At 34.6% G+C, this 25,404-nt stretch overlaps 8 protein-coding genes across 8 annotated transcripts; 5 read left to right on the forward strand and 3 right to left on the reverse strand.

Moving 5' to 3' along the window:
* On the reverse strand, positions 1–7,821 carry EIN_023980 (insect antifreeze protein repeat containing protein; the record flags this gene model as incomplete). Its single annotated transcript, XM_004257412.1, has 1 exon — positions 1–7,821. A coding segment is annotated over one exon (7,821 nt), but the record flags the coding sequence as incomplete, so codon positions are not given.
* Positions 7,822–8,760: 939 nt separating this feature from the next.
* EIN_023990 (hypothetical protein) lies at positions 8,761–9,276 on the forward strand (the record flags this gene model as incomplete). The annotated part of the gene is made up of 1 exon (XM_004257413.1): positions 8,761–9,276. One exon carries the CDS (start codon positions 8,761–8,763, stop codon positions 9,274–9,276), a length of 516 nt encoding a protein of 171 aa, XP_004257461.1.
* Positions 9,277–9,423: 147 nt separating this feature from the next.
* On the reverse strand, positions 9,424–10,453 carry EIN_024000 (hypothetical protein; the record flags this gene model as incomplete). The annotated part of the gene is made up of 3 exons (XM_004257414.1): positions 9,424–9,566; positions 9,711–10,168; positions 10,308–10,453. 3 exons carry the CDS (start codon positions 10,451–10,453, stop codon positions 9,424–9,426), a joined length of 747 nt encoding a protein of 248 aa, XP_004257462.1.
* Positions 10,454–12,946: 2,493 nt separating this feature from the next.
* On the forward strand, positions 12,947–13,711 carry EIN_024010 (hypothetical protein; the record flags this gene model as incomplete). Its single annotated transcript, XM_004257415.1, has 2 exons — positions 12,947–13,472; positions 13,554–13,711. 2 exons carry the CDS (start codon positions 12,947–12,949, stop codon positions 13,709–13,711), a joined length of 684 nt encoding a protein of 227 aa, XP_004257463.1.
* A 71-nt stretch (positions 13,712–13,782) lies between these two features.
* Positions 13,783–15,132, reverse strand: EIN_024020 (hypothetical protein; the record flags this gene model as incomplete). Its single annotated transcript, XM_004257416.1, has 2 exons — positions 13,783–14,537; positions 14,670–15,132. The coding sequence occupies 2 exons, from the start codon at positions 15,130–15,132 to the stop codon at positions 13,783–13,785; spliced, it is 1,218 nt and encodes a 405-aa protein (XP_004257464.1).
* A 2,418-nt stretch (positions 15,133–17,550) lies between these two features.
* EIN_024030 (hypothetical protein) lies at positions 17,551–18,722 on the forward strand (the record flags this gene model as incomplete). Its single annotated transcript, XM_004257417.1, has 2 exons — positions 17,551–17,763; positions 17,814–18,722. 2 exons carry the CDS (start codon positions 17,551–17,553, stop codon positions 18,720–18,722), a joined length of 1,122 nt encoding a protein of 373 aa, XP_004257465.1.
* A 604-nt stretch (positions 18,723–19,326) lies between these two features.
* EIN_024040 (serine-threonine protein kinase, putative) lies at positions 19,327–23,212 on the forward strand (the record flags this gene model as incomplete). Its single annotated transcript, XM_004257418.1, has 4 exons — positions 19,327–20,937; positions 20,993–21,022; positions 21,071–21,163; positions 21,209–23,212. The coding sequence occupies 4 exons, from the start codon at positions 19,327–19,329 to the stop codon at positions 23,210–23,212; spliced, it is 3,738 nt and encodes a 1,245-aa protein (XP_004257466.1).
* A 604-nt stretch (positions 23,213–23,816) lies between these two features.
* Positions 23,817–25,403, forward strand: EIN_024050 (aldehyde dehydrogenase, putative; the record flags this gene model as incomplete). Its single annotated transcript, XM_004257419.1, has 1 exon — positions 23,817–25,403. One exon carries the CDS (start codon positions 23,817–23,819, stop codon positions 25,401–25,403), a length of 1,587 nt encoding a protein of 528 aa, XP_004257467.1.
* Between the last annotated feature and the right edge of the window lies 1 nt (position 25,404).

Raw genomic sequence — 25,404 nt, forward strand, 5'->3', positions numbered from 1 at the left:
TTCTTCATGGGAAAACATGTCAGCAAGACTTCCATGTTCTGCATATTCGGTGACCATACAGACGTGACTGGGGATGTAACACGCTCCATAGAAGTGGATGATATAATCACTTCTGAACTTGTCTAACATCGCAACTTCTTTAGTGAATTCATCTATTGCACTCTTTGTGGCTTGTGTATTCTTCATCTTCTTGATTGCTACTGTTTTGCCTCTGTAAAGTCCTTTAAACACAATACCAAAAGATCCTTCGCCAAGTTTCTTCTCTTCTAGTAACTCGTGGTAGTCTAATTTGGTGGAGTTCTTTGTTGTTGTTTGTACTGTAATCTTCTCGTTGTATTGTACACCAGTTTCTATATCCAATCCAATGACCATTATACACTCTTCTATACGACATGAACATAACGGTTTGATGAAGATCTCAAATTCACAGGCTTCTCCTTTCTTTAAGGAAATCAAAGTCGGCACTGATCGTATTTCGTAATGGTCACACCCTTCAATAACACTGAACTGTACTTTCATATTGTGTTTTGATTGATTGCCGATACATATCAAGTCTCTAGTCTCTTCATCGACTGGAATGGGATTGTCGTCATTTAAATTGAATTTAATTGACTTCTTATTCGACGATAGCACTGAATTGATTTGAACCATCTCGATATTCGATCGCTTCATTTCAAACACACAAATGTTCTTCATTTTCTTTTTTTCTTTCTTCTTCATAATGATAAGGAATACAACGACTAACACTATTGCTATGAGTATAATAAACACTATAAATACAGCGACAGGTATCCCAATAACAACACCATAATTTGTTTTGTACACACAACTCTCACCATCATCTGATGGTCTGTTACTGCCTTCACAAGCAACACATTGTGAGTTTTCTGCTTGGATACAATGTTGAATTGTAGTGTAATGGACACACCTTCCTTTAACCAAAACATGATCAGTTCGACACGTTTCACACATGTTACCGTTTCTACATGTCAAGCAATCATTTTCACACACAAAACAACGACCGTTTTGTAAGTAGAAGGATTCTTCACATAGAACACACCCTTCTGATGTCGATTTTGTGCAATTGTTGAGTGTAGAATTCGATAAACACAATTTGGTCGACTCTGTAGATATTTTAAAGTACCCTTCTTTACACGACAAACACTCATCTTTCTTCACACATTCATGACAAGAACCGTCACACTCTTTACAGTCTTTTTCGGTCTTGTAATAACCTTTTTTGCATATTGCACATCCTATTCCAGAAGGCAAAGAAATTTCACATCTTTTGGCCAAATTTCCAAGCGTCTGACACTTCATAAACGAGTCAAGAAAATGCTCAGAAGAACACGAAGTGCAATATGAAGAATTGAAACAACTCAAACAGTCATTCAAACACTTCACACAAATAGTATCACTCAAAAAATAGCCATCATAACACCGTTGACATCCTTTGTTGTTTCTTATTTGACACTCAACCATTTCTTGTGTTTTTAAGTCGCCTTTTAAACTATTAAACGCTTCAGTCTGGTTCTCTTCTTCAAATGTTTCATCGTCAAATGTTTCTGCACAAATCCCATTTTTGAGACTATATGCGTTGAGACATTCAATGCACTTTAATTGATTTGGAGAGTAATATTTACAGCGTAATTTAGTATCTGTTTTGGCACAAAACTCGTACTTCCCTTCAACATTTTTGCCGTCTATTTGGTAAAACTCTTCTTTACATTGTGTACAACCACTATGACTCGAACTCATGCAGTTCACCAATTCCTTTGCAACGCATTGGTTATCAGAATACATTAAATGATTTGCGGAACACATTTGGCACTTTCCACCAACACAAAGTGCACAATTATCATTCTTACACTTCGTGCACTTCCCTTTGGAAACCTCAAAGTTGTCATTATAACATTTGACACACTCGTTGTTTTTAATAGAGGCACAATTTGTATCATCGGAACACAACGAATCTTTTAATGTGAAAATATAGTTTGGTTTACACAAAAGAGAAAGGGACAAATTGTTTATGTTGGTACATATCATGGTCTTTGAATCACAGTCTTGACATTTATTATCGACTGTAAGATATTTCCCAGTTTCACACATATAAACGATTTGATTTCTTATTACTTCATTTGTTGTTACACCAACACATTTCTCTTCGTTTAAGATATTATTATCTTGACATGAAATGCAGCTGGTGCTTTGTTTGAAGGATTGTTGATATTTACATTTTGATAACATCTCCATGCACTTCGAATTTGTAGAAATTTGAGAGGAACAGTCACATGAAGTCAACGAGAGAGAAGAATCAGATTCACAATTTGAATCAACAACACAACTTCCATTTGATAGAAAAGCATCTTTACCACATTTGATACAGAAAGTATTGTTTGTTGGTGAATAACAACTGTTATTTGTGTTGATACACACACCATTTTGTTTATCATTAAGTTCCCCACTTCCACACCAGTCACACTTCCCATTTTTGATTGCAAAGGGATAAATACACTTGGTGCACTTCGCTTTTCCTACAGAAAGTGTGTCGCAAAGATTACACTTTTCAATGAAGTTGTAACACTCCCCACATTTGGTTTCACTCTCTTTGAAAAAGCCAATTGGGCAACTTTCACACATTCCATTCTTTTGAATGTAAGGATCTTGACATGTTAAACAATACATATTACTCGGAGAACACGTTTTACAGTTGTCTATCGTGTTACATTCAACACATTTATTTGAAGTGATGTCTGGGTAATAATTGGTGTTGCATAACGTACATTTACGAGTAAAATCTGAAGAACAAGATGAACAATTTGAATCAAAAGACGAACAAGTGGCACACTTCTTATCTTTTGGATCATTAAATATATGATTTGAAGAACATCCGGTGCAAATACCAGAAAATGTTTCACACTGCGAATCACATGTAGTATCACAACTTTTACACGCCCCACTTTGTTCATCTGGATACATCCCAGGCTTGCATTTTTTACACTTTCTTTCATCAGTTACACACTCCACACAGTTGATATCAAAGTCTGTACATATGATGCATTGAAGCGATGTTGTGATATTTGGAACATATCCAATTTTGCATCCAACACACATTCCAGTTATCGTGTCACACTTTCCACCACATGTTTCATGGCATTGTTGACACTTCATATCACCAACAGTTTTTGGATAATACCCCGACTCACAGTTGTTACATTTTCTCTCAACACCTCCCGGACACTCCACACACTTTGTGTCATACGTTTTACAAGTGATGCAACTTGATGAAGGTGGATTTGATAAAACGTAATTTGCATTACATGAAGTACAATATCCAGTTGTGCTATCACAATTATCTTTACATGTCTCATTGCAAAGTTCACACTTTCCACTTTGACTTGGTTTGAATGTCGGTTTACAGCTTGTGCACTTCCTTTCAAAAGTAGATGAACACCTCTCACAATTTGAATCAAAAGATGTGCAATTTTCACAAACATAACTTGTCGAATTAATGAGAACAAAATTGTCAATACATCCTAAGCAGTAGCCAAACGAAACATCACAAATTCCATTACATGATGAATCACATGGCTCACACATTTTACTCTCGTTCGATTGTAATACAGGGTAATACCCAGACTCACATTTCGTGCAATTTCGTGATGAATCACTCGCACACAGCGAACAATTCGAATCGAATTTTTTACACTCTTCACACTTTCCACTGCCTTTTTCCGTTTCAACCAGATTGTATTGGCACGTTGTGCACTTCCCTGTAACTCCATCACAGTTGTCACATGTCGACTCACATGGTATACAAATCCCATCTTGAGCATAGTTATTGTTTTTACACACTTGGCATGTTCCCAAACCCAATTTGTCACATGTCGAACAGTTGATGTTGTGTTGTTCACATGTGATACAGTTCATTCCACTCATCACATAATCATCTTGACATCCAGTGCATTCACCATTTTCTGTATTGCATTTTCCACCACAAGTCGAGTCACAAAGAATGCACGTCCCATTGGTATATGGATAATATCCATTTTTACACTTAACACACTTCTCAGCCTTATACTGATCATTACATGTGATACAATTAGTGTCATACGTTTCACATGGTATACAGACTTTTGAATCATCAGAAACAAAAACGTGATTTGTGTTACATCCAGTACAAGCACCAGTTGTCCCATCACATTTATTGCCGCATGTCGGGTCACAATCACCACACCTTCCATTTTGTTGTGGATACATACCACTTTTACACTTTGTACATCCACGAGTGAAATTTGATTCACAAAATCCTTCCATACAGTTGGGTTCGAACTCTTCACATGTTTCACAAGATGTTGAAGGTGGATCTGTGAACATATAATTAGGCAAACATGATTCACAATACCCTGTAGTGGGATTACATGCTCCACCACATGTTGTATTGCAAACATCACACACACCCAATTGAGGATAGTTTTGATGATCTTTACATGTGATACACTTCCTTTCAAAATTTTTTGAACACTTTTCACACTTTGTGTCAAATTGGTCACAAAGAATACAACTCTCATTTTGAGGGTCGTTTGGAACATACCCGTCTTTGCAAATAGTACATTTACCAGTTATGGCTCCACATTTTTGACAACCGTCTGCACAACCAACACACTTCCCTGTTATTGGGTCTGGACGGAAATCAGTCTCACACTCGTAACATTTTTTGAATGTCGTTTGACCACATTGTTTGCAGTTTTGGTCAAATTCTTTGCATGGAATACAATAAAGTCCTGGTGGGTCTGTAAATGCGTAGTTTGTTATACAAGCAGTGCATGTCCCATCACTCGTATTACACTTGTTATTACACGTTTCATTGCATTGCTTACACACCCCACTTACTTCATCTGGGTACATCCCTTCCTGACAAACTTTACATGCTCTCTTATTTGAGTAACAAGTCTGACAATTGCTATCAAAATCAGTGCACATTTGACACGTCAAAGACGGTTCATCATAAAGCACGTGATAAGCTTGACAACTATTACAAAATCCAGTTGTTGCGTTGCAATCGTCACCACATGTTGTGTCACATGCTTGACATGTAAATTGGTTTTCTTCTTTTGGGTACAACCCGAGTTTGCATTTGATACATTTTCTCGATGAATCATCAGAACATTCAACACAATTATTATCAAAGAGCGAACACAATATACAATTCTCGTCGCGTGGAGAGTTAAAAACATAATTTGTAATACATTTGTTACAAATTCCAGTTGTGCTATTACACTGACTTTCCACACAATTTACTCCACAATCAGTACACTTCCCACTTATAATGTCAGGTCTTTTCCCTTCAACACAGGTAGTACAATTTCTCTTAAAATCGTCTGAACACATTTCACATTCAGCTGCAAAAGTTGTGCAACTCTCGCATTTCAGTGAAAGTGGGTTTGTTATTACCCAATTCGTATAATTACATTTGGTGCATGTACCATCTCTTGGATCACATTCAGCACATGAAGAGTCACATGGAACACAAATTATTTCATCGTTTTGTTGAGTGGGATACCACCCTTTTTGACACTCTAAACAACTTCTTGTATTGTCATTTGTACACTGCACACAATATTCATCAAATTGAGCGCAAATTTCACATGTTTGTTGTGGTTCTTTAAATGGAACATACCCTTCGTTACACAACAAACAAATTCCAGTTGTTCCATTGCAATTTTGACTACAAGATGTGTCACATTGAATACATTGACCTCCTTCACTGTTTGGTTTAAATGTCTCTTTACAATTTGTACAATTACGAACACCACCTTCTGCACAAACTTCACAATTTTGATCAAATAAGAAACATGTCTGACAAGTCAGAGAATCTTTGTTGAGCACCAAAACATAGCCAGGTGCACATGAAGTGCAATATCCAGTTGTCACATTACACTCGCCACCACATGTTTCATCACAATCAACACATTTAAACGGATCAACATTTTGTGGGTAAGTCCCTTTTTGGCATCTAATACATGACCGTAGTTTTTGTGAGCAAGTTTCACAATTCTCATCGAGTGAAGAACATGGGTCACAGTCAATTTGAGATTCTTCGGCTTTTTTTGTATAATTTGTTGCACAAATGTTACATGTTCCAGTTTGAACATTACACCCTTGTGGCGTACACGTTGAAGAACAAGGAATACATTCTCCTGTTACAGAAGGGTAGTAGCCCAAAACACATTCACGACATTCTCTTTTGGATGTTGAAACACATTTGGTACAATTTGAGTCAAATGTTGAACACGTTTCACACTCGACATCACTCGACAAACTAAATACATAATTCGGTTGACACACCAAACACCTTGCTTCATAATTTGAACAGGTAGCACATGAATCTGGGCATTGTACACAACTCCCATTCATAAGGTAATGCCCATTCGAACAATTAAAACACCGTGTAGCATCACATTTGTCACAATTTGATTGACATGACAAACATTCATTAGAGTCTAAATAAAACCCAGAGAAGCACGTTTTACATGATAATAGAAAATTGCAAGATGAACATCCATTGGGACATTTTTTACAAACACCATAAAATGGATAATCTTGATCAAATGAAAAGGATAAGTAATAACCTTCTTTACAAGCATCACACATATCCGAATCAATACAAGTTAAACACCCTTCATTACATGTATAACAATGACCATATGATTGATAATACCCAGACACACACGAGTAACACCGAATATCACCATCTTCACTATCACAGCTTGAACATCCAATTGGACATTCATTACATATATTGTTATTCATGTAAAATCCCTCTTTGCATTGATTACACTCTTCTAATGCAAAACAGTCATCACACCCATTCATGCAATTTGTACATCCTTTTGTAGTCATGTACTTTCCTTCTTCACATTGATGGCAAAGCCTGTTGTAGTAATAGGGGTATGTTGGTTCACACTGTTCGCACCTTTCTTTGTTATAACATTTTAAACAACCAGTTGAACACTTTTGACATCGATTGTTGTAATCAATATAGAATCCTTGGGGACACTTGTTACATGTGCCTTCATATAAATACGGGTAGTCATAATCAAAGCATGAATCACATGACCAAGCATTGGAACATGTTTTGCAAATTTCATAACATTTGTTACAAAAATCAAAACTGGTTTTTGTTAAATAATACCCGTCTTTACATCGAGTACACTTTCCAGGACTATCTTTTGGGCTTGAAGATGGATTTAAACAATTTTTAACATAACAATTTTTAGAGTCATCAAGATAATTTTCATTTTTAAATCCACACCACCAACGTTTGCCATCGTCCTTTGAACAACGAACAGTATTTGGCGAACTACTTTTATAATAAGGGCTATACCCATCTTTGCATTTTTTACAACTTCTTGAGTCTAAACATTCATAACAATTTGATCGCCCACAATCGGCCGTCTTTAATTGAGAAATATTGTTTGGACTTGAATACAAAGTGTTCAAAGCAAAGACCTCTGTACTAATTATCTTGTTAATTATAATGTAGCCATTCCGTTTCACTATTAGAGAGGTGTTATTCAAAGACATATTCAACATGTTGGTTGTTTGAGAAATGTCAATGTTGAGTATTGTTGTGTTATAACATGAAATATCAAATTTCTCGTAGTTATAATTATGTAACTTTAGAAAAACGTCATTTTGTTCAAATAAAGAAGTGTTGCAATTGGTCACATTATCAGAAAAGCACTGGATTACCCCGCGCTCCCAACACCACTGGAGTGCAAGGGATAATGATAACAACGTAAATATCAACACATACATTCAAATAATAAAATTATCGCATTTAAAGTTAAGGATTTATTCTTAAAACAAGGTGAACAATTTGAATCTATTTTTATTACTTTGAATTTAATTCAATTGTGAGAGAGTGACTATAAATACTCAATTATTTCCTGTGAAATGGGGCAATTTACTTTGGACTTGTAATTATTCTTATATTTCAAAACTAAAAAACCTTTTCTAAAATTCGTTTTTCTCACTATTTTATTTTGCCAATGGAAACTGTGTAAGAATTAAAAAAGTTAGTGTTAATATTAAAATAAATATCAAATTAGGGAAAAAATGAGAGTTTAGTATTTTTCCTAATAAAAAATAACTAAAAACTTAAATGTAAATCATCTAGAATTTTTTTTTGGTAACGAATAAATCAAAAAAAACAGCTATCCAGACAATTGATTTGATATCAATTAAACCTGAAATGTTATTATTAAACAAAAATAATATTATAGTTATGACTTAATATAATAAAACCAATTAATTATTATTGTTTTACTATTATAATAATAACAGACTTAATTTAGAAATTGTTGTTGATTTTTATCTGTATTGATTAGCAAAAGATAAATAAATAAAGGTTAGAATGTAAAGTGTTAAATAACGTTATGCACTTTGGACTTAATGGGCAGTGATTAAATACTTTTGAATACAAAAATGATTCAGTGGTAAGTTTTTCTCCACTTCAAATACATGTTTTGATCGAAAACAAAGAGAGTTACTATCTCTTCGTCACAATCTTAAGTTATAATTAAAGTCTGAGTCTTTATAAAAAACGTCCATTATAATGAATTAAGATTCAAACCATTTATAATAGACGTTTTCTATTAAAAATATTTCTATTATAAAACAATAGTTTTATTATTAAAGAAATATAGTTCAATGCTCGATATAAAAACCTGCGAGACAAACTTCAAAAACCACACCATGAAAAAAGGAGCCAAATTTCCGACCTTAAAAACAAATGAGAAAGTAGGACGACGTGAGTGTGGGTGTTTTGGTACCGAGCACCGTGCAGCGGCGAATTGTCAAAGTTGTGGACGGATTCATTGTTCCGAAGAGGTTCCTGGCAAGTGTCTTTTTTGTGGTGAACGTCTTGAAATTATACGAAAGCCCGAAGGGTATGACGAAGCCCAAGAAAAGATGGACATGTTGCTCTACTTCCAGCAGACACAAGCACAGCGTTCAGTAGTTCGAGACATGGCAGGTGAAGACCCTATGAAGCTTGACTTATGGTTGAAAAAGCAACCAAAAAAGCCTCAACGACAGAAGAAAGAAATTTCTAAGAAAGTTCTTTATGGAAAAAAGGTGCAGTACCAGAACGATGATTCGTTTAATGCAGATTTCATGGAAGAGGACGACATTGGTACTGCTCAAGTATATAACATCAACGTGAAGAAGAATGTTGATACACTCGCAGAAGACGCAGACTACGAGGATTAATGTTTTTATAACTTTGATTTAATAGTTCTGTTTGTAATTGTTTATAGTTTGCTTTTTTTATTAAATAAATACTATAATATTTATTATAAAAACAATTATAAAAATTTAAAAAAATTAACTAGAATTTATAGTAAAACTCAATTATAGTTAATCGTCGCTCAAGTCATCATCCGACGAGTTACGCTCCTTCGAGAAAATTCCTCCGCTGAATTTAGTGTGTTTCTTTTCTCTTGGGTCGGCCTTCAATGTTGTTTCAACAGCTCCAACTCTGGAGAGAGCCCACTCCAAATCTTATAGTTAATTTTATGTTACTTCTAGTACAGCAAATAATGATATAATACATATATTATAATAAATTATATTTATTAATACAACAATTGATACTGATTTGAATAAATAACAATATTATAATATATAGTACAGTAAAAACAAACCGTCGCAAGTCATGAAATTTCCACCGAACTCTGCCAAGCCGATGAATTGTTTGACATGGTTAGTGTTTCTGTAGACGATAAGAGTAGGGAGGAGTTTGTCTGGGTAGTTAGGAATAGCAAGGTGACTAAGAATCTTCACGAATTTGGTTGCTCTCTTTTTGACTGCCAACTCTGCGAGTCTTGTTTCTAATATTCTGCAAGGCTCAATCCCATTTTTGTATAATAAGACAACAACAAAACATTGTTTTGAAGCTTCTGTGACCTCCGTCTTATACTCCCCAGCAGTCAGTTCAGTGACTTCTTTATATTTGTTTTTCTCTGCTTGTGCTTTTAACTGTGCGATTCGTCGTTCTTTGATTTTCTGAAGTTCTTCGTCACTGTCATCATCTTCGAGTAACTCGTCGACTTCTTCCAACGTTTTTCCTTCATTTGGGTCTATTTGTTCGACGGGTTGTTCTCTATTCCTGAGTATTTGTCTGTATTATTTTAATATTAGTAATTATTAATTAAATAAACTAAACTGCATTATATTGAATTTTATTTAATAATTAACTATTAAAAGCTTTTATTTATAAATGATGTAACAAAACCACAAACTTGTATAATATGTTCCCTTGGTCATATAACTTACGCTCTTCCTCAGACATAGCACTTTTGTTGACTTTGTTAATTGCATCACTCCACTCAGTCGTCTCACGCTTGCGTACAATGCCGTTCACAAGTTGTTTCTCGACTGAATTCATGCGGTTTATTAATTTTGAGTTGGATTTTTTACACCACCTCCAATGGGAAGTTGTTCATATTCTTCAAGGAGGCGGTAAATAGTTTTTTATAGTTCTTTTATTACTTCTTGCTTAGTTGTGCGCAATTGTCTCCAAAATACGCAGCTAATGCATTACGTCACCATTTGTGTACCAAACAGTATATTTTTCCCTCTTAATTTATCATTTTTTATCACAATTTCAGCACTTAGTGTGTTGAGTCAATTTGGTGATATTTTGGTAAATATAATTTAGCGTCGAGGTGTTTCTATTTGGAGTTTTACTGGCAATATTATCTTATTGGTTAAGTGTATGAACCACAAACCATTAATTTTGTTATATTTATTCGATAATGCCGAACACCAGTTTTAAATAACTAATACAAATTCTATATATATAGTAAAAAACAATTAAAATGGTATTATTCAAAATATAATAAGAAAGTTAAGGTTTTGAAATAGTAAAATCCTTGTTTTGTGAAAGCACCTCAAAAGCAGTTTGAGCTTGCTCGACTGTTTCAAACGAGACGTAATATGCAAATTTCTGAGACGGAAGTTCTTTTATGCGGCCCACCTTTCCATTTTGTTCACAAAGAGCTTTGACGTCGTCAGTGGTTAATGTCTCGTTGTGTGAAATAATCTTGATAATGGGAATGTATTTGTGTGGAGTTTTACTCATTGAGTTTTATAGTTTTATTTTTAATTTGTTATACTATAAAATATACTACAGAGCTTCACATACCAGTAACCATTTTAAAACTATAATATACTAATATAATAATTATATAAAATATTCTGGATTGAACAATTTGAATTGTTTTTGGTATTGTTAAGAAAAATGTACCATACAAATTAGTAAAATAATAGTATAAACATAATACATTTTATCATCTAATTTAAATAAATACAAAGATGAACTAGAAACCATATGTCTACGAGTGAAGAGTCTGAGTTTACAATAGCACCAAAACTGACTGAAGATTCGATATTACTTTCAGAGTCAAATGTTTCTCTTTTTAGTAATAACCGAGGGTTTGTCAGTCTTGATGATGACGTTCTTCGTAAAATTCTAAGTAATTTGGACCTCTTTTCGTTCCTACGAGTGACAATGACATGTAAACGAATGAATCGATATGATGACGACATTGATATATGGAAAGAGATTGCCGGTGTTTCCAATGCGCCGGACGTTGGGTCTTGTTTTGATGAATTTATGGAGAAGTATGGTGAGTCATATATTAACAAACAAATTGGTATGAGTAACACAATAACATTTATAACAACAACTCGAATGATTTTCAATAATGTTTTTGTCGAATTGTTTTGCTTAATTTGTTCAATCGTCTTCTTCTCATTTTTTAGTGCAAGTTTTATCCATGAAAATCCACTCTATGGAATATTACTGATACCGTCTATATTATTCTATGGTGGATTACCTTTCATAGAAGTTATGTGGGTGAGGGACTTAGATAAACTGAACGCGTACAATCACTTAAGACAGGTCTATAAATGTATTTCGTGGTATGGGATTTTGATACAATACGAACTCTTTGATAAAAATGGAGTTGTCAACACCTTACTCAGAAGCTCAGTAATATTAGTGATAGGTTTTGGAGTTTTTTTGTGGTCGATAAAGTCAACAAGGAGCGCAGTTATCCCTGGGCTTGTATTGCTTGTGTTGTATAGTTTATTTTCTAGTTTTAAATGGTTCAGAAAAGTTAACGAAGGTCGAGTTCGGTTGTTCCAGTTGATTTTTTACACTCCAAGTGCTGTTATATTGAGTTTTGGTCTTCTACTACGGTTTTCTAGTAACAAAAAAGATTTAAGCGATTGGGTTATGATTTGTGGGACTATCGTGGCGATTTTTTTCCGTGTTTCTCATTCCATTGGAATATTGTTTTGTTCCTCAAATATCAATTTAGTGAAATACACCCGTGGGTGGTTCTCAAAACGATATTTACTTTTTAAAGAAGACGAATCGTTTGGTTTCGTTCTTTACAATTTTATTTCTTTGTGTTGTAACTTTTTACTTGCACTTGCGTTTTGTTTCGAAATATGCGACTTCCAAAACACGTTTTATATTATTGTTGCATCTACAATTCTTGTCTATTCATTCCTTTCTGTTTGTGCTGCACGTTCAGTCGTTTATGTAAATTCTCACTAATTCATGCATTTTTATTGTATTATATTATTACTATTAATTATAATAAATTAATACATTACATCAAGATAATTGATTAGATTCTTAACAATAAATTATAATAGAAATTTAAAAAACGCCATCAAGATTTTTTTTATTTTTACTCTTAAACTCGTTTATAGTTTTTCAGCAAATATTAATAGTTTTAATTTAAATTACAAACACTAATTAAATTAATCATCAATTAATTAAATAACTATAATTATTTTATTAATTATAGTTATTTGTATACAAAAAAATAAAAAAAACTTGTAACTAAAAAAGAGACCAAAACGAATGAGCACGTCGTCTAGAAAACAAATTCTTTCATATATAACTGATTATAACGACTTTGACGTTTGGGAATGCGTAGCTAAATGTGAAAATGAAGGTGATCTTGACGCCATATCCGGGGAATTAAAAGATTACCAAACGAAAAACAAAGACGCTTTAGTAGAACTGATAAATTCTCGTTTTGAAGAACTTGTCTTTCTTTCCAAAACGTTATCCGAGATCAAGGAATTAACCAATGAGATTAAATATCCGATGATGGTTTTAGAGAAGTCGACAACGGAGCAGATTCGGGCAATTCAAGATCGAATATCAAAACTCATAGAAACCCTCACACTCAAGTACAAAACAGAAGAGCAAAACGAAAAGGATAAAAATGAGCAAAAAATCACACGCTGTTATGACAGACTTAACAAAAATTTGGAAAATCCCAAAAGTGCAGAACAACTCGAAGTCGCATGTTACCAGTTAGAGATGGTTAAATATTTAGTTCACACCTTCGAAACAGCAAATTGCTCTGTTGAGATATCTAGTTTGTTTGAACTATACTTAATACTAGTCTTTTTACTATAAAATAGCGTCGATGGTACAGACAAACAGACTCATGGCACAGAGACTTTTGGTGATCTTGGAAATCGCCTCCACGCACTTATCGACCAGTTTTTGCTTGATGCGGTGACTGCGCAGAATCAAAAAGTGATTGACATATGTACCAATTGTTATGGCTTACTTGGAGAGATGGAGATATCGCAACCTTCATTACAGAAATAATGTTATTGATTCAAAATGTTATTCATGAACTAACACAAAACTATTAATTTGATAAATTTACTACATAGCATCTATTGTTCGCTCGACTCAAGCATTATTCCTTTGTTTTGGGGATCGGAGTCTTCGTGGTGTTTAATAATAATTTTCTCTCTCTTTTTCACATTCTTTGGAGTCTCTATAATGTCTTCGTTTTGATCGGTGATACAAAAAGACCGACTTTTGTTCACTCCTTGCTTCTGTTTGGGAGGAGTTATCATACCACTCTTCGAAAAGAAGTTCAGATGACTCTTCCCATCTCCTTTGCCACGACTGGATGACCTTGAGGACGACCTATCTTCGCGAAGTGCTGAGTCAAACTGAGCACATGGTTTAAACAATGTTATGTCGTTGTCGACCATTTTCAGACTCTCGCGAACGACAACACCGCATTGGTCGAATGGGAAGAGTTGTTTCTGAAGTGTCGGGTCGAACTCGATTTTACGACGGAGTTTAATGATTTGAATGAATTGTGAGATGTCGAGGAGATGGACGACGGGAGTTCGTTGTTTAGTTTTAGGGATGGACTCTGTCGAGAAGTATTCGACAGTAGCCGCCATCACTTTTAAAAACTTGTCAAGACAGACTTCTAAATTGTCGAAAATGGTGTTTTCAATCACAACAAGAAAGCCATTAATAGTTTCACGTAAAGCCCCGAGAGTCATGACATAGATTATAGAGACGTGAATAGTGACTACTTGTACCAAATCGAAGAATGTTTCTGTTGTATAGATACCTTGATCTGCGTAATCGCAAGAGCATAATAAGAGGAGCATGTCTTCGAGTGTTTCTGTCTCTTAGTTTTCTTATAAATAAATAATAGAATTATTTAATAACTATATATTATTAATATATATAGTTATATATTACTAGATATATATATAGTAAAATGAATTAATTAAATATAATTAAATAAACAAACGAAAGAGATAAAAGAAGTTAAATTGGTACTTCACTTCATACATTAAACTCCACACATAGTCTGGATCCAATTTTCTTTCTTTCTTCCCAAGTGTTATATTATAATCAATGTACTGCGATAAAGTTAATATAAAGATATTGGACTCGGATGTTATTTTGCGATATAACGTTTCAAAGGGTGCCGAGTATTGAGAAAACGAGAGAACAAAGAGTGGGTTGACTTCCGTGAGTAAAAGTCGTAAAGAGAGATATACAAAGTTGGTGTATGACTTCGGGGTAAATGGTTTATTAAAACGCTTCAGTAATGCTTCTTTGACGGAGTTTGGATATTGTAGTGTCAGTTCGATCACTTTTTTAACGTGTTTCTCCTTAACACCTTTAAGATCGTCTCTACAGCATTTCTCGACTTCCACTTCTATGGGAGAAAGTTTGTAGAATGATATCTTTTCTTTGAAGGAAGACATATAATATCTATAAAAGAGTTCTTTAACTCTTTGGATTTGTTTGAGTCTCTAACACACCAACTTATTAGAAAATTATCTTATCGACTTTTTGGGAGGAAAATTGCGAAATTTTTCAAGTGTGTTTTTTTGTTTTTGTTGTGTGCGTTTCAATAAACAATAATAGTTTTTGTAGTATTTAATATTAATTAATTATAATTTAAATATAATACATTCGTTTTGAATTCTAAAAATGTCTTTTTAAACGGTTATTTTAACCATTTAAGATATAATACTAATAAATACTACTTACTTGTACTAGACATTGTATTGTAAAAAAACTATATATAGTATAGCATTCAAAAAACGGTTTATTAATACAAATGGTATTTTTAATTAGTGAAATAATATCATTTAACTATTAGTTCTATAGTTAATTGATAGTAAAATAATTTATCAGTTCAAGTAGATTAAGACTCAAATTTTTTTAAATAAAAAATAAAAATTGCCAAGAAAAACAAAAAAGGGTTTAGTTAGGTTTTCCAAACTGATAAACTCAATGAGTGACAAATCTATTGTGACCAGCCTTCTGAATAATAAAGTTACTTACATTTGTTCGAGTTTGTATTACACCTGTTGTGTCGAGTTGGTATTGAGCATGAAGCAATAACAAATAGAGTGTGGACAAGAATGTGAGTTCAAAGTCGGTCAAGAGAACCTCGCCTGTTTCAGTTGCGGCGCAAGAATTTTGTACAAAAAGCGGACAACGGAGCGTTTGTTATTTCCATCACCCCACTACAATATCGCTAACAATCAGCAGTCGAGTACGAGGCAAGGTAATGCAAAAACTCTTTGATTTGATTCGTTTTAGTGTTTTCTGTTTTTCATTTCAATAACATTTTGTAAAAATGTTATTTATTTTTAATGGACGTTTTAAAAACTTTGATTTCGCTCATTTTTGAGTAAAATGTGGAAAACTTGGTGAAACGATTGGTGGAACCGAAAAATGAAGCATTATGATTGTCAATGTTGATTTCTCCATTTTAAATGCTATAAATTATAGTTTGTTGTATTATAATAAATAATACTGGAATATTATTGCTCCCCTAACAAAAAAAGGTGTTTTTTGTTTACAATCGATTTGGATTTCAAAAAATGAACGTCGACATTTATTTATTATTAAATATGGTAATAATGTTATTAGTTACTGTCAAGTGAAGAAATGCACCTTTTTTGAGAAGAACAAACAAACAATTGCAAAAAAAATATAAGGGGTGGAATAACGTTTTTAGAAAAATATGTTTTTAGAATAACAATTATTTACACTTTGTTGTATTATATATTATGATTATATGATGGTTTGAATGTGATACAATTTGATGAGAAGAATCCACAATTTATTTATAATTTCTTTTCAATATATTAATAATATCATAAAATGGAGATTTTTTAACGATAATGCCGAAAAATACATTAGAAAAAGACACAAAAATCACATCACGTTGTTTTCGTTATCGCTCATTTTCCAAAACGATCAAAACTTAAAAAAAAGGTTGGGTGATTTTCTTATTTTATTTAATAGCAACCATCTCAGCACTTTTTGAAAAAAAAGTGAAATAACTGACGAATGTGGTCAAAAGTCGCCGTTATTGGCTTCCCCAAAAGTAGACACCCCATTTTTCAGTTCTATAATTCAACTTCTATTTTTATTCTCAAATGGTTCAAAAGTCTTTTTAAAACTATATTTAATAGTACATTTTGTTAGAATACTTGGTTTCATAACACGCAATAACAAGAAAACCAATTGATGAACAACAAATATATTTAGTTTAGTAAAATGTATTAAAAATAAACTACAATTCACAATAACAATTTTATGGTTGGGCTGAAAAAACGGCGAAAATCATAAGAGTACAACGTGCTGTTGTTCGGGAACTTTTGAATGAAAGAACACGAAAACCTCCAAAAAATAAAACTTGTGAATTTCCATTTTTAACGTGCAAATTCCCCATTTTTGGAGAGTTCGTATTCATTTTGAGTAAAAATAATTCGGCAAATTCGGAGTTTTGCACTGATTCATCTCTGCAAATAAGTACAAATGCCGAACATATTCCGAATGAAGACAGTGGACTCTTCAAAATAAACTCGTATGGATCTCAAAAGCACTGCGTTTGTTTATTCCAAAATTGCTCGGGGAGGGAATATTCGCTGTTCCCGAAATAGAAAAGCACATGATTCAAAAATATTGTTTAATATATTTTGATTTAAATATTGATATTCTGTGGCATAAATCGGGAAGATATGGGAACCTCCACCCCCAATTTCTTCAACTTTCTACTGTTTTATATAAGGAGAACATTATTATGAGTATTTTTGGTCATTTTGCAATTCGATGAATGCCTTGGACTACTTAAAGGAACTCCCAAACTTGGAAACATACAAATGTCCCTCAGACTTACAATGAACCTCTCTCCTGTATCACAGAACGTCTATTTTGAAACCTCCCCCGAACTTCCATCTCCAATTAGAAGTCAGACGCTCTCTCCACGAATAGGGAGTGATGCTTCGACTATCAGAAAGTCTTCTACAGAGGATTTACTGAAGAGCTTACTCTTTGCAAATCCATCGCCTTTGTTGAACGCTTATTGTGATGGGGTTTGTTCTATTCTTTTAATATATTGAGTACAAAAAAGATTGACAAATAGCTTTTACAACAAGTTCCGGTCCCAACCCACATCACGGCTTTGATGTCGTTCTTCTCCTCTCGAGGTAAATTGATCGACTTGTTGACTGTTTTGGCACGACGAGAAATCGACGGGTGCTCCGCGAATCAACTGTTTCGAGGTAATGGGGCATTCACTAAGATATATTCAAGTTTCTTGTCAACAGAAGGATCTTTTTTGATCAACTCCACCTCACAAAAACTCGTCGAGTATATCATACAAAGCGGTCTTGATAAGAAACTCGAGTCAAAAAACAATGAAGAAGTAAAGGTCATCGCTGAAACCCTTTTCTATTCATTTTCCTCGTTACTCCAAAAGCACTTTGCCGACTTTAGCGTGTGTCACAAGATGGTATTGAAGAGTTTGTATATGGAGGTTTCGCGTAAGCGCGGCGAGATTCAAGCAAAGAACGCGTTCACTACCCTCATCTTTTTGAGGTACCTCTTTGTCCCATTTATGCGCTTCCCAAATTTGCTGAAGAACTTCCAAGCCACTGTTTCGACAAGACTCAGCGAGAACACAGAGATCGGGAAAGTCATCGATAACATGTTAGAGAATATAGTGAATGTCCCATCGTTGTGTTACAGTTCTCCTATCGACCTGAAAAAACAAGAGAAAAGTCTCCAACAGATCATCAATATCATTAGAAGCGAAATGCCAAAAATCTCGAAGAAGTACGTCGGTGACTTTGATATCGTCTTTGCCGCTGTTAAATCGAAGAGAGAAGACTCCACTAATATCGACTTTGCTGCAATGGAACTCAGGTGCTGGTCGGAAGGCAAATTGGAGTCGTCAGCAAAGCTTAATGCAGAACTGAAAGCAAAGATCGAAAGCATTAAAAAGACTAACCAGATGCTGAGAAACAAAATGTCGATACTCAGAACATATTGAACATAGTTGTGAATGGTTTGAACATAGCCTTGAATGTAATTCTTGTGTTTATTTCTTGTTTTTGGTTTAATACAATAACAAGTTCTTCGAAACTTGACTTCAAACTTCTATCCTTCAATGACTTCAAAACAAATAACTTTATATATTAAAAAGTATAATACAGTCATCTTTTTTTTTGTAATACAACAACTTATACAAAAAACTATATGTATAGTACATTTTAATTACATTTCAGTTATAAATAGCTAAAATGGAGTTTTAAAAGGATAAAAACAACTGAGAAAACCGTTGGTTTATAAATAGAAAAAAATGAATCTAAAATTTATGCGAAATTTAGTCTACTTGGTGGTTTGATAATAATTTGTCAATTTTGTTCTTGTTTTTTATCCAAAAAAAGTGGAATAGTCAACTTTATAATAATTGTTTGTTAAAATTGGTATTGAACAAAGAATCAAAAAAGTATGTGATGAAGAAAAACAAAATGGAAAAGTTTGAAACGTTTGGGAAATTAATTAGTCTCAATGAGTTTGTTTTAAAAGTAAGCACTTTTTCAAAGACTTTAGCTTGGTATCAATTCTAAATTGCACAACTTGTAATTCAAGTAATGAAAACAAGATGCTTATTACACTTGGTCTATGTAGTCATTCAAACTTTTTTAATGATAACAGTGAGAAGCACTGATGTGACCGAAGTAGAGTATTATATGAAAAGTGTTTGTGGTGATGGACTAGTTGATTTGTATTCAGAAGAATGTGATGGTACAGAGGGGTGTACTGAAGACTGTCTATGTGGTGATGGGTATACTGTCAAAGCTACTGGTGGGTGTGAAAGTTCATGTGTTTTTGACGCTAATTGCTTGACTGGGTGCACCAAACCTGATTATTGTGAGATATGCAACACCACTGCGGGATACACCTCAGATTGTCAAAGTTGTCAAGACGACTATGTCTGGTTTGGTGTAGGTCGCTGCAAAAGTTTCAAAGAAGAAACGATTGATACATGTAGCGACTTTTTCTTGCGCAATTCGGCGAATCCAAATTTTACTATTTCTATTAATGCAGCAACTTTTAATGGATCGATCTACATCAACCAACCAACATTGGAGGAACAACATTTGTCTATAAATAAATGCACAAGAGAAGTCGACCAACAAAAGCCATACACATATGGATATTGGTTCAAACTAACTTCAGATTCTCGAAGAGTTATATTCATTCAAGTTGAAAAGGAGTATACACAAGAGGACAAAGAGTATGCCGAGTTCTTACAAAAAGCAGTTGGAAGTGAGTATGTGATAACTGTTCAAAAGAAGTGTATTGAAAAGCAAGAAGCCACAGATGCAAAGTGTGTTTCGATTAATCAAGGAACCACCAAGTACGTGTTATCACCACAAACTGTCATTCAAACAGAAGCCAATGTTCCATATTATATGTTTGTTCACACCAAATTTGCATCGTCTAAAATGGGAGACTTGAAATTATTCATCCGTGAAATTAAACACGTTTGTTCGTATGCTTCTGAGAGACTGTATTGGTCAGATATGTCTAAAGGAGTGAGTATCGATATATCAGAAGAAAACAGTTTGGTATCAGTTGATGTTTGTAGTACAGATTTGACCAAAGGACATTGGTTTAGGTTCACTGGTGCCGACCAAACTCTAAACATTTCGACGTGTAATTCCAAAGAGGACAAATTGAGTCTTGACTTGATATCTATTAATCCTGAAGATTATGGATATTCATTAAATGATGAACCATTGGACGTTGATTGTGTGGACTTTTCTAAGGCAAAATGTGAATTATCAAAAACAGAAGGGTGCCCCAACTCCATTCTCCCAAAAATGATTTTCACGTTCTCAAGTAAGAGGTGGTACTTCTTGTTTGTTGGAATTCACGAGGAGTCTAACGTTGAAGTTGTTTTGGATTTTGGGCTGACGTGCACTGATCAATGTGGAGAACATGGATTATGCTCATCGTACTTGGGTGCTTGTACTTGCGATGAACATTACGTTCTAAAACACGGAACATGTAGTTTATGTGGGAATGGTCAACTTGATAAAGGGGAAGAGTGTGAATTGAGTATAAATGGATATAATGACACACAATGTACTTCTGAGTGTAACTGTGTGTTTGGTACTGCTCCTATGAAAATAGATAACATCACCAAATGTGCTCTACCAACATGTGGGAATGGTCAAATTGATGAAAATGAAGAGGTTTGTATTTTATTGATAACAAAACAGTAACAGCTTAAAAAATGCTAACAGCAAGTGTGATGGTGGATTTGGATGTGATCATTGTGTTTGTTTACTTTTGTATTATTTCGTTTAAGTGGCACTCATCTTATAGCTCTGTGTAAATGGTACTCAAAGCTACAATAAATCAAGATTATATTGTTTAGTTGCTACATGTGGCAATAAGCAAGTAGATGGTGATGAAGAAGTTTGTTTACTTTCATGGTATTAAAAAAATCAGACTAACATAGAGTGTGATTCTGGAGATTTTTGTGTTGAATGTGAATGTCAAGAAGGGCATTATTACCGCCACGGTGAGGTCAGTTGCAGAGCTATTTCATACTATTTAAGTGGAGGTATGTTTATGGCTGAGATCATAGGTGGGCATTTGGTAATGGCAGCCTTATTGGCACTCTGGGCTTTTACTGCATACTCCCGACTGACAAAGAAAATACGACAAGAAATAGATGATGAGAAGTTGGTCATTTTTGAGAACACAATCATTCCCTTCGACAAGACAAATTCGCAGTATATTGACCTTAAAATGGAAAACGGGTATTTTAACTTCTCAAAGAAGGCAATTGACTTTGGAGAGAGACGCCCAGAAATCGACGAACCGTGTGAAGACGAAATAACACTGACGAACACTTGGACTGAAAATCTGCACTTCACGTTTCATGCTGGTGATTATAATAAGTATTCTATTATGTGTAAACCATTCACTGGAACAATCAAACCCAAAGAGAGTGTTGTTCTGACTATTACTTTTATTGCAAGATGCACAACCGTTTTGAATGAAAAAGTGCCCATCACTCTTCGATATGGAAAACTACAGAACATCATCAAAGAAATCAAAAAGGAGAATCCAGACTTGATTGCCCAAACATCACAGTCGTCACAGAATTCAGAAGGGGAAAAATCAAGTTCCTCAGTCAAAAGAAGAGTGTCAAATTCGGAAACAAGACCATCCACACAGACAACGACGTCCTCGTCCAAAGGACGTTCGTCTTCAAAAGACAAGTCGAGTAAAAGTTCATCAAAAAATTCATCTAGTCGAAGAAAGAAGTCCAAAGTTTCAAAGTTCCACGTTTACTTGAATTTGCAAGTGGAGTCTGCATTGTCTACTAAACTTGATTATGAAGAAATTCACTTACAACATCCGCCCATTGGAGGCGGAACATTTGGTATTGTCTACAAAGCGGAGTGGAGAAAGGTGGATGTTGCTGTTAAAGTGATGAAAAGCGACTTGGTTGATATGATGGATTTGCTTCCCAATTTTGTACAAGAAGCTGAGATGATGGAGCGTATTAGATGTCCATACATAGTCAATTTCATAGGATGTGTTATAACACAAGACACGTTGTGTTTAGTCACTGAATTCTGCCAGCTGGGGTCATTAAGAAAGTTCATGCAGACGAATCCAATATCAGACTATTTGAAAGTGAGGTTCTGTCAAGACGTTGCAAAGGGAATGGAGTACTTACATGAAAATGACATCTTGCACAGAGACTTGAAAACAGACAACATTTTGGTGTATTCTAAAAATCCACACGACCCAACTACGACGAAAATTAGTGACTTTGGGACATCTAGGTCTTTCATCGAATCTTCAAGCAAAATTGCGTTGCAGAATATTGGTACGCCGGTGTATATGGCGCCTGAAATTTCAAGAAAAGACCAAATGACGTTGAAGAGTGATGTGTTCTCATTTGCGATTTGTATGTTGGAGATATGGATTGGAAGAGACGTGTACCCACCTGACAAGTTCCCGGATTCAGAGTCAATTTTGAGGTTTGTGGGAGGCGGGAAAAGACTTGAAATTCCTCAAAACTGCATCTTTGCAAATCTCATAGAGAAGTCGTGGCAACACAAAGTCAGCATGAGACCGTCATTCAAGGAAATTTCTAAAGCACTTGAAATACTTGAAAAGAGTTTGGCTTCTTCACACAAGTCGGACTCAGACAGCTCCAGTAAGAAAAGGAAATCACTCAAACTCAGTAAAACAACATCAAAAAACACAGAAACGACAACCACGTCACAACAAGAAAGTGAGGAGCCAACACCAAGAATTACTACAGAAAAAGGTAGATTGGTGAGTGACGAGAACCAAGACGAAAGTGAAAGGTCGACTAAGAACGAAAAGGTTGAAGAACAGCAAGACAATAAACAACCTTTGCCAAATGAACTTAACAAAACAGATGATGTGAAGTCTTCTGATGATTCGTTGCAGAGTAAATCTTCAACAAAAGAAGATTAGAATGTTTGAGTTGATTGTGTTTGATTGATTAATCGTCGAGTAATTATAATAATTACTTTATAATTTATTTTAATAAAAACTAGTTTATATTTGATTAAAGTAAATAAATATTTTTATAGTAAGTAATAGTAAAAAATTAATTAAATAATTCTTCACTACAAACAACATAAGGAACCATTTTAAGAAAAATTGGGAATAATGCAAATTTCAGTCCATAAAAGCTGGAACAAAACAAGACCAGAAATTTTAAATTTCTATTCATAATTGTTCAGAAACAATTGGGAACAAACAACTCATATAGTTTATAACAATATATCATTAATGAAACTATACGAAATAGTATCATTTGTCGAAATAAGTCCATCCGTTGTTATCTCGATTTGACCAAGTGGAATAGAATTACATTTTTTGATAGTACATTTCTATCTTTTAAGTGTCAAATAGAAGGGATTTGACTTTATATATTATTAACTTCACAATTGAAGTAAATTGCCGTTTGTTTTAATTGAAGAGTGACAATAATATGCTAAAAAAGAAACTGACAAGACATTTTGCATGTTTTGTTGCTTTAAAAGGAAAACTAAAATTTAAACAAACAACAAGAATGGAAGTGATGGTCTTGGGATTTTTTGATGTGGTCAAGGCCATACTCTTCATTACAGCTCTTCTATTTATTGCACTTAATATCATCAGTTTCATATTCAGACTCTTCAGAGCTAAGGGATACAAAAGGTTTGTTGAGCTGCGCTTGAAGAGTATTCCAGCAGACCAAGTCTTCCCCATAGTGAAGCCTGAAGAGATCGCGACGATCTGTAAGACTCTCAAAGAAAGTTACAACAGTTGTGCAACACGACCATTTGAGACACGCAAACAGATATTATACGCACTTTATCGAATGCTTTACGATAACAAACAAGCTCTTGGTGACGCCATTCGAAAGGATTTGCATCGAGACAGACACTTTTCTGTTCTCGAAACTGAATCTGTCATTGAAGAAGTGGAGTATTTGATTCAAAACATGGACGCCGAATTGTCGGACAAGAGAGTGAAGTCGACTGCAGTCCAGTTGTTGGCACAGTCGTTCATCACACATGAACCATATGGAGTGGTCTGTGTCATTGCACCATGGAACTTCCCAATTAACCTGTCTTTAATTCCTGTCGCTGGTGCGCTTGCGTGTGGGAATACAGTCTTCTTAAAGCTTTCCAAGTACTCATTTAACTCTTCAAAGTTGATTGCCGAGTTGTGTGATAGATACATCCCTTCAGAGTATTTAAGATGTGAATACATGTCTGGAAGAGAGAGCATCCAAGCCTGTTGTGACGCGGACTTCGACTATTATTTCTTCACCGGCTCAACAACGGTGGGGAAATTGGTCCACCAGGCCGCAGCGAAGAAATTGGTTCCCGTCACTTTGGAACTTGGAGGAAAGAACCCCGTTATAGTCGACAAAAATGTCGACTTGAAAACTGCTGCTAAAAGGATAGCTTGGGCGAAGTGTGTGAACGGAGGTCAAATTTGTGTGTGTACGGACCATGCGTATGTCCACAAAGACATCTACGACGCATTCTGTGAAGAGGTCAAAAAGTGCTTTATTCAGTTCTTTGGGGAAGACGCACAGAAGAGTGACGACTACCCAAGAATGATCACAAAAGACGCTGCAGCCAAAATGAAAGAGATCATTGAACAGAGTGACGTGTTCTATGGAGGTAATGTAGATATCGAAGACAGATATGTTCAACCCACTTTATTGAAAAACGTCAAAATGACTGATCTGTCTATGGAAAATGAAATCTTTGGACCTATCCTCCCTATCATTAAATATGAAAATTTGGAAGAAGTCTTTGCTATGATAAAGGAACACCCAAATCCATTGGCCGCTTATGTCTTCACAAGTGACGACGCGTTCTTTGAAAAGTTTAGACTGAATGTTAACTCGGGTGCATTATATAGAAATGACGCTATCATCCATTTAATCAACGGAAATTTACCATTTGGAGGAAATTGCCAGAGTGGTATTGGATACTACCACGGCAAATTTACATTTTCAACATTCTCAAGACCACGAGCAGTGGTGCAAGCACATACCTTTATTGATGTGCCATTGAGGTATTGGCCATTTACCTATATAGCTGAAATTGCGTTCAAGTATTGTGCATTCTGGGAAATACCAATTCTATCGTATTTATAAG

Source organism: Entamoeba invadens, assembly GCF_000330505.1.
Source record: "Entamoeba invadens IP1 unplaced genomic scaffold scaff_1105074724629, whole genome shotgun sequence".
Classification (NCBI taxonomy): Eukaryota; Evosea; order Mastigamoebida; family Endamoebidae; genus Entamoeba; species Entamoeba invadens.